Below are 9,839 nucleotides of genomic sequence, written 5' to 3'. Positions count from 1 at the left end.
CATACAGGATTTTATCACATCAGTCTGAATTTTTTAGACAGTAAGATGGGATAGTTTTGAGGTTGCTGAGAAAACTGACCCTGAAAGCCCTGTTTCCCTACTGATCTCAGTGGGGGCTGTTGCAGTAGTTTCAGGATTAGTGCGCTCTGTAGTCACAGCTCTGATTTGGTAGTGCTAAAGTGCTTCATCCGCGATAGCAGCAGGGGGTTTTTTATTTTCTTTTTGTACACCTTTCAAGCATATGTGATGGGAACACGTGCTAATGAGTTCCTTCAGGGTGTTTGCAAGCTGTGTAGGTTATATTACCAAGAGTAAACTTAGAACTGGCACCATCTCAAACAGGGGTCTCTTTGGTAATTATAAAATAACACATGCAAGCCAGGTCAGTAGTTGCCTGGGAAGTTGGATTTAACAGGTATAGCTGTCTTCTCTTCAGGTCAGTGAATGAACTATCAAGCAGACCAGATGCTGAATCTACTGGGTGAGATTTAGTAAGTGTTCTTGTCTCATGGTTATTAGGTATCCTATTGTAGTTTCAATGTATTATGGTGTTGATCTTAAAGTTCAGGTGTAGTTCCAACTGATGAGAATCCTAGTCTGAAAATACTGACTTTTGCTTTGGGGCCTAAAGAGGTAAATGGTTGTATCTTATCTAAATATGTGTTTCTCTGAAGATTTACCCTAGTATTCTGCTTTGAAGCTTAAATCCTCATGGTGGGACTGATAAGATTCCCTTGAGTATGGTGATTTGCAAGGTTAGTGAAAGCAGGTGTAGGGCAAGCCAGGCTCCTTCCTGTCTCTTAGGAATCCCCTTCTTGCTGTGATGTTGAAATTTTCCAGTAAGTAATCCTGTCAGCTCTTTGTTATGAACAAGAATGTACTTCAATGGTCACTGCACCTCCTTCTGGTTTCTGCAGTCTCTTACCAAGCATCTTTTGCTGTTCACCATGAAACACCTCATCAAAGTCCTTCTCAAGCCTTCAGTCTTTCATATGCTTTTTCAGGACAATGAGTCCAGCCCTATTTGGTGTCCTTATAAAGAAAAAACCCTAGACATATGATACTCTGATTCATTAAAGGTACAGCTCCTGTTTACCATTACCATTTCTGGTTTGAGATAAGTTTCTCAATGTTTTATATCTCTGTTCCTCACATAAGGGCTTTACTAAGCATTCATACCCAATAATGTTTCATCTACCTTCAAGTATGCTTGTCTGGCAACACAGAGTCCATCTTCAGAGAAGGAGGAATGAAAAGTAATCTCAATGTACATTACATATACACTGTGCATGGACTAAGGTACAAAGGCCTCTCTTGAAAAATGTTCTTGAGATATTTTTTTTTCTCTCTTTACACTTCTGTGTTTAAAATTATTCTCCTCTTATACCTATGGCTTTTCTTTACTCTAAACAGGTGGACGAAGGTGTGATCATGTATGAGCACTTAGATGCCAAGTCAGCTGGCTGGAGTGCAGAAGATTTCTTTACATTTACTGTCTTCTCACCACCATCAGCTCTGGACCTCCAGGTGTTCCATATTGTCATTTCATATGAAATTACCAGGCATGATCGGAACAGTCGTCTTCTGGCAAATACAGGTAAAGATCCTGTACTATTTGGGCTCCAGATTGTTTTGGATCTGTCAAGGTTCCAATGAACAAATGTGAAAAAAACAAAGGCTACTTTCTCTTCAGTAGCAAACGACTAGAATACTTTTGTTACAGAGTGTAGTATAAATTACTATGTATAGTAATGGCAGTATAGCAGCTTGGAAAACTGCACCACTGCATCTTTAAAAATGAGATTTACTACCTATGTTTGATGCATCCCACTGCTGTAGTGGGTATTCTCCGTTTTGCTGTAACAGTGGGTGAAAACACTCAGAAGCTTTGAGATACTGGTATTTCTTTAATCTTTAATGTATGCATCTTGTCTTTTATATGTGACTGTATTTTAAAAATAGCAGTAATATATTTTTAGCCATGACATATGGAAATCAAGGATACCATGAAGGAGAAACTTTCTGAGCATCATCAGTGTTTGATATCTAATTTCTGAAACATTGCAACTATGAAATAGTCAATTTCTAAGATTCTCTTTTCCTTTCTGCTAGGTGCCATAGTCCAGGAAGGAGGTAGAGTATTAATCAACAAAACAAATTTAGATGCTTCAAATCTATTGGTTAAGCTACCTGAGGTACAGCGCTCCATGTATGAAGTCTGGTATCAAGTTGTATCTTTACCCCAACATGGTATGATTGTTGTCGGAGAAAGAAACATTACCAAAGAAAAACCTAACTTCTCCCAATACATACTGAACAAATTTGGTATTGTGTATGTACATGATAATTCTGAATCACTTAATGACAATTTCACTTTTGCTGTTTGGTTAAACCTGAAGAGCAAATCTGCAACAAAGCCCCATAGTGAAGTTTTAGAGGAGATGTTTAATATCACTGTTGTTCCAGTGAATGACCAAGCTCCAGAATTAAAGACCAAAAGGCTGCACTTGAAAGTCCTGCAGGGAGATGTGTCAGTGTTGGGGTCAGAGAATCTGAAAGTTGAAGATCTAGATAATGCCCCAGCCGAGCTCAAATACACCATTGTTAGCAACCCCAATAATGGTTATTTAGCAATGAAGAGCAATCTCAGTGTCTCTATAAAGAATTTCACACAAGCTGATGTCGACAGTGGTAAAGTTTGGTTTGTACATGATGGAAGTTCATTTTCTGGGGTGTTTTATTTCAGTGTGACTGATGGCAAACATCGTCCTTTATACAAACTGTTCAGTCTTGAAGTCATACCAATCGCTCTTGTCTTGGTCAACCTCACCAATGTTGTGCTTCCACAGGGCCAGACATCTGTCACTATTACTAACGTGCAGCTTTCAGCTGTCACAAATGGGAAAAGCACTAATATTATGTATGAAATAACTCAGCCGCTCAAATATGGGCACCTGATGCTTGGAAGTGAGCAAGTGACTAAATTTGAGCAGGCAGATTTATACTCAGGAAGGCTGTCTTACCACCTGACAAATCTCACTGCATCCAAAGAAGTACTGGAGTTTATGCTCTTCACTGCAGAAGGCAATCTAACAGGACAAGTGCTGAACATCACAGTGAAGCCGCTAGTACAAGTTGTACCTGACATGCAGATTTCAAATCAAGCAGCTTATAAATTTAGAAGCAGTGACTTGGATGCTTCTGAGCTAGCTAATTTGACAAATAGTAATCCTAGATTTGAAGTGATAGTTCCTCCGTCTCATGGAAGAATTGTAAAGAAAAGGTTCGTGAGTGATGCAGTGTTTGAAGATATTCAGACATTCACCCAGGCTGACATTGATAGTGGTGTTGTGCTTCTAGACATAGATACGAATATGACGGGCGTTGATCTCTTAAATGACTCATTCACGTTTATACTCAGGGCAGGTGCTGTGCAGCCTGCTGTCGGCTGTTTTCAGTATTCCATTGTGCCATACAGTCCTCCACTTGTGCAGGTTTTTACAACCGAAGTGCCTTCCACAACCAGCATTACCACTTCAAAAATGCGTGCTACCTCAAAGGGCGAGGCACCAGCCTCCTCTCAGAATGAGGAGCCTACAGTAGCACCACAGAAGACTGGACCAACCATGTGGCCAGGACAGAATCGCTGGGGAAATCTACATGAGGAAGGTGCATTGCTAAATCTGGCAATGGGAACAAGTGGATCTGCGGGGGCTAAGACAACAACCCAGGTTAATGCCAGAGGTTCCCAAGAGCAAGCAGGCGAAAGCAGCAACCCTTGGTACATCATTATCCCCCTGGTCCTGGTGTCTGTGTTACTCATTGTTGCTGTTATTTTCGTGTGCATTTTGCTAATGTGTCAGAGGAAAGAGAAGACAAAACCACTTGTCAAAAGTCAAACAGATGCAGTCCTCGGTAGTCCCGATCGATGCCTGGAACGGAGTTTGACTGTACCCAGTGTTACGGTGACTCCTCTGCTGAAGGGGGTTGAGACAAGTACAGCCTCAACAGTCATGGCAGTGAGACATGAACAGCTGCTTCCTGCAGTGGTTTCTCCGACTGTAGAGCACTCTCTGCAAAACAACTGGTTAAACCTTGATCCTGAAATGATCCAGTATTGTCGAAAAACAAACCCGACTTTGAAGCGCAATCAATACTGGGTGTAGTTACGGCCAGTTTTGCTCATGCTAATTGGTGCAGTATGGAAAAGAGAGTATACATTGTTGACATATAGCTTGTTCTTTAATACATTTATTTATTACAGATCAAATGATGCACTGTTTGTTAGGTGAAATCCAAATAACTGTGAAATAAGAATAATAAAAATCTTACTGATTACAGTGGCCATAAAATAGGATTTCCAGTTGGTACTTCAGCAAAATTCCCACTTGGTTCAGTGCAGAATATGGCCCCATAGATTTTGAGTGCACCCTGTATATGCAATATTTTTTATTTCCCATGACAGGGGTAAAATACAATGTTCTGTCATGGATTATGTATTTTTAATATAATTACTTTTTTTGAAGAACGAAGTTTTTTATAAAAGTCTTGTATTCTTTCCTGAACCACCCTTTTTATTGAAGAACTTTCAACTGTTTCTAGAAGTAATTGCCAAGGTGCTAATCTCAATAATGTAACTTTGACCCAAAGGCTGTTCAGAGGCCAATACTAAAGAAACAAAGCTGTGATTGTTTTGACAGGTGTTCATCCAGGTCGCTGAACTGGAACTCTAGAATTCAACTCGGCAACAACAATACAGCAGTGACAGTATATGAGTATTCTGGTAAAATACTGCAAGATGCTGTTTGGTTTTGTTCTTTTTTTCTTTTTTTTTTCTTCCTCATTTGATAACCAAACTCCAGCCTTTAACGTCTGCAGACAGATAAAATGCATCCATGACCTCTAATCCACATAGCAAAAACTGTGTATCTGCCAGTCAGCCTGTCTGCTGAATTATCTTCAGGCTTAGGTTATGTCTGGAAGTGCATATCAAAATTTCCTGCTCCTGACAAAGGGCCAATTTCTGCCTTCAGTGAAGCAAGCACAACGCTCTTTGCAGTCTGGGTGTTCAGGCAGATGACAGTAGAATCAAGTCCTCTGCTCACGTGTGTTGTGAAGCTGCTGACAGAAACAATCCTGCGAGGAAGTACGCATGCCCTTCTGAAGTTTCACAGTCTACCCAGAGCACTGAACAGATGTGCCTTACACACTATATGACAAGTGCTACCTAGTCTAATTCTGCTCTGGTGATAAAATGTGCAATAATTTCTCTGCAAAGGAAATATTTTTCTATTTTTGGAAATCTGTTTTAGAAACTGCAGTCACCTGTTAAGGTCTAGTCTTTCTTCCACTGAGGACAGCGGCAAAATTCTTCTTGACTTCAGAGAATGAACTGACTTCAAGGGAATGGTGCTGTGATCATAACCAGTCTCTTACTAACCACTGAAATTCTCATCTATTTTTGTATTTTTGTACTGTTAGAGCTTCCAGTTAGCTTCTCTATAAAAACACTGTGCTCAGTGTCAGGATGCAGTCTCAGCACTACACTCAGTTAACACTGGAATAACTTTTTTATTTGAGCCTAGGTACTGCAGTTTTTGCTTTTATAGAACGGATGTATGGGCCTCAACATCCTTGGTGCTATTCATTTCACGCTACTTTGTTTTGGAAGGGGGTTTTCGTGATTGTTATTGTTGATGATTAGCTGTATTTCTGTCATTTTTATATTTCAATTATGGGAAATTTTCACTCATGAGGAGAGCCAGACTAAGTCTCTGCTTACTGCTGCATTCTGGGAACTGCCCACAGGAGCACTGGGATTGGTCTTTCCCACCTTCACCACCTCTGCCATGGTCAGCCCTGATTGTGGTGCATTTCGAGGCAATGAATTTCTCAGCGCCCACTTCAAGGAGAGCAATCCATGTCAATGGAAAATATGCAAGCCACATCTTCAGCTGGTTGAGTTAGTGTAGCACTAGAGGCTAAAGTTATGAACCCTTCATATGCTCAAACGAAAATGTATTTGAACCTTGATACACAGTTTTTATTTCCCTGTCATTACCATTTTTCCCTGATGCTAGCGTGAGCAGTTTTGAATTCAAGCAGCGCAGTCAGCATAAAAGGCTGGGGTGTTCAGGTGCCCCAGGGGGACCGCTGCAGGTCTGCGTTGTAGACCTTTTCAGCTTTTCCCAAGAAAATCTTTGGGACTGTTTTTAGAAACTCTCAGCCAGAGAGGTGGTTTCACCCGCCATCACAGGGACACCCCAGCGTCCTTTGTGGAGGTGCAGCTGTACGTCTGTTGCCATTTCCCAAGACCTCTTCTGCTAACACCAAACAGACAGCAGCTTCCTCCAGATCGCAGCTGTCAGCAGAGCATTTGCTACAGCCTGCCTCCGATGCCTTCTTGCCGGCAGCAGGAACCTGATCCCTTTACACCTCCTCCAAGGCCTGCCTCCAAGGAGGAGTAAAGAGTTATAATCCAGCACTTCCCTGACACTTAAAGAAGCTTGTCTCACATTTCCCTACCACTGAGATCTTCCTGTCAACAGCAGATGAGGCGTCATCCTCCAGTACCTATCAGGAGACCAAGCAATATGCCTCCAATGCGGTATCAAAATACTGTGGTGCTGAAAGCTACTGGAGTCTGGTGACAGAATCTATGCTGTCGACCCGTGACAAGCTGAACAGAAATATGGAAGTGAAATGTGTGCTTAATGAGATTTTGCTGAACGTATTGTTGTTAGGACGGGTGTGCCCAAAGATGTGGTGCTCAGTGTGCAGTGGAGGTGGAACTGCTGTAGCGTTGGTGATGGTAAAAAATGAGACCACGACATGATAGCAACCAAGTCAGAAAAACAGCAATGCAATTACAACTCCACAATTGAATGGGCATTCTTGAGTTTCAGCATTTGCATGCTCTGAGCAGGAAATTATACGTGAAAAAGAAAAGGTGGTAGAATTTGTGCTGGCTTTTTTGGCTTCAGCATGATGGGCTGAACTCTTGTTTTCTGTTTCCAAAATGCTTTTGTCTGACAACAAAAGTTCATTTCGCGTCAGTCAGGCATTATGGAGTTGCATTTTGAGCATTGGGCTTAATTTTTAAAGCATTGATTGTGTTTGCGGTTTTTCTGGTTTTGTTGGGGTTTTTTTTCTTAATAAAACCAGCCCAAATGCCTAATTCATCAGTGAAGTGCGCCAGCATTTAGTTTTCTCCCTCAGTTGGTGCTACTGTGAGACAACCATGCCAAAATGCGTGCCAAATTAGGGAATGTTTTGATGAGAACTTTATATGGATATAAGTGTATTGTATCAGTGATTACTGGGTTTCATGCAAAATGCAGAGGTAATACTGTAACTGATAACTGCATACGGATTTTGCTTTAATATCCTACCCTGAGTCCCCAGTAAAAAAAAAATAATCTGATTGCATTAACGTAAGCTTTCCCTGTGGACAATACAGCACAGTCTCTGGCAGGGGACAGTTTGTCTTGTTCTTACATAGATATTTAGTACAGGTGAGAGGAGTCAGCTCTGGATGAGCTGAGGTCACTGCCTTAGCTAGAAGTCCGGCTTTGAGACAGTAAAGACTGACTGGGATGAATCTCATCCTGGGTTTCCTAAACAACAATCAATCTAGAAAATCCCCAAGAAAAATGTTTTTTACTTATGGATTCTCTTTGTGATTCCAGGAACATTCATAGTTTATGGTCAGGACCTGGTTTGAATTTTTGGTTTTTTCACTTAACCCTGAGGTTGTGTGTTTTATTTAGTGAAGATGGGGTTTATGAAGGATTCCCTTTCTTACCAAGTGGAATTCCAAACTGCAGCGTGAAAGTGCCTTGAAAACATGTATACAATCAATAAACTCTTTTATTTGTAATCACACACGTACATTTTTGTGCTTTCTTTAAAGACCTGTAAAGTACTGCGGTCGGTGCAGAAACACAGCAGAATCCCATTGCCAGTAACAGCCTTCTTCCAAGTTTCCTGATGTTTATTTTTTAAATTGCACGTTGTGCTGTGCACAGCATTGTGCCTCTAACGTAATGCATATGGCCGGAACAGGAGAGACCTCTCATCATGCATCTACCTGGCCATGTTCAGCACTTGCACGAATGTAACATCAAAATAAACACATTAATTTGAACTCGGTCAAACAGGACGGCACTGGGTTTATTTCACTTAAGTTTTTTTGTTATTTGACTGCATGTGCTTATAAGATTTTAAAATATCAAATTCTTAAATGTTAATACATTAGTGCTGTCTTGCCATAAAAAATCTTTGATTTTTTTCATCTCTGAAGTTCACCAGATTATCTTTTATTCTCAATCAAAAATACACACTCACTCCAGCCTCAAATGCATTGTTTGACCTGATTTTGATTTTGTTGTTAATAGGAACTTAGCTGGTTTGTAGTTGTTCCTGTAACTTGAGGGGAGGAACTTTTTTCTTGAGGCATCAGAAATGCTGGTGGCCCGGTGGATCAGGTTCTCCCGCGCCATGACTTGGCGTCCCGAGTGCAGAAAGCTGTGTCAGCAGTAGCGGCACTGGGCCTTGGGGTCATGTCCCTCTCCCCCAGCCCTCCTACAACTCAGAAAATGTACGGTTGGGAGGAAAAGAAAAGAGAACAGATACGGTCATAAACCTTTTATGTTTTTCCTTTTATTGAAATATTAGTAAGGGCCAGCTACAGTAGCCTGATAATACCTGCAAGGCCAAATTCAGCAGTGAATCTACTTGCGTGTCCTGAGCTACAGGCCTCCGTCCTGCTTGCACCGTTTTTTTCAAGTCAGTCCTTGAGATGCTATGTTGAAGTACATTCTGTGAATATTTTTAAACAGGCTGAAAATAATTGTCCTGGCATATTCAGTGGAAACTCTATTAATTTATCTTCACTCGTTTCAAGCTCAGTAATTTCTGCCAGAGCTTGCATATCCCAAATGCAGTCCCAGAACAAAATGTTCTTTCATTGCAACTGGTGAAATCCATAGTTCCACATCTGTTTGTAGGGAGACTCTGCATGGAGAAAAGCTTGCTTTGCATGATCGTTTCATCATTTCCAGTCTTGTTGCTTGATTATTTTTGTGGTAATGCTTTATATGTGCTGGTAACCACTACTTAGACATGAAGTTGTTTGCAGACTGAGGTTTTAGCTGCAAAACCTTTGCATGACATCACAGGGAGAGGGGCATCAGGTCTCAAAAATTTGTTGGGGAAAAACGAAGACTGAGCAGACTGAGCATTGGTGTGGGATGGTATCAAGCATCAGAACTTCCTGTAAGAACATAGGCAATAGAATACGTGCAATTTATAGCGTGACTGATCACACTGATTAGCTCCAGCTAATACACTGTACAACTTCATCTTGCATAGCGACTTTTACGTATGGTGCATGAAAGCACATTGACAAGGAAATGCTGGAGAAAATAAAAAATACAAGTACATCTTCAAGTACATATAAATGAAATTGAATCTGTAAGGGAGAGGCACATGGGAAGTTGGTTTGAGACATGCAAAGCCACCAGAGAAGCTGCTTTGCTAGCAGGGGGTGCTGAGGAAGAGGTTAGAGCAGCAGGGGAAGGTAGGAGTGTGGGACAGAGACAAATTCTCTGGGGCTAGATGGAGTTTCTAAAAACACAGGAAGGTCATTTGGAAGCAGACCCATGGGCTTGTTTAAAAGGCCTGGTGCTGAGGTGCTGGTCTGTGCCTGTGGGAAGTGGGCTGTGATCCACCATGCTGCCTGGGGAGCTCACCTCACTGCCAGAGAAAGAGAAGGGCAAGAATCAAGATGAGTTTTGTTCCCATTAGAGGGGAGAGTTGTGCTGGGGGGCGGGGGGAGG

The 9,839-nt window shown here is 41.4% G+C and overlaps 1 protein-coding gene across 1 annotated transcript in view; it reads left to right on the top strand.

Moving 5' to 3' along the window:
- The window catches only part of LOC104134693 (chondroitin sulfate proteoglycan 4-like), a 26,966-nt gene extending 22,800 nt beyond the window's left edge, over positions 1–4,166 (top strand). Inside the window, exons 8-9 of the mRNA XM_035903704.1 lie at positions 1,414–1,597; positions 2,113–4,166. Coding sequence (XP_035759597.1) covers positions 1,414–1,597; positions 2,113–4,166 — 2,238 coding nt within the window. The remainder of the gene's footprint in view (positions 1–1,413; positions 1,598–2,112) is intronic.
- The last annotated feature ends 5,673 nt before the right edge of the window (positions 4,167–9,839 follow it).

Source organism: Egretta garzetta, unplaced genomic scaffold (genome assembly GCF_000687185.1).
Source record: "Egretta garzetta isolate BGI_Z169 unplaced genomic scaffold, ASM68718v1 scaffold471, whole genome shotgun sequence".
NCBI classification, from domain to species: domain Eukaryota; kingdom Metazoa; phylum Chordata; class Aves; order Pelecaniformes; family Ardeidae; genus Egretta; species Egretta garzetta.
This window is presented reverse-complemented; position numbering and strand designations above follow the sequence as displayed.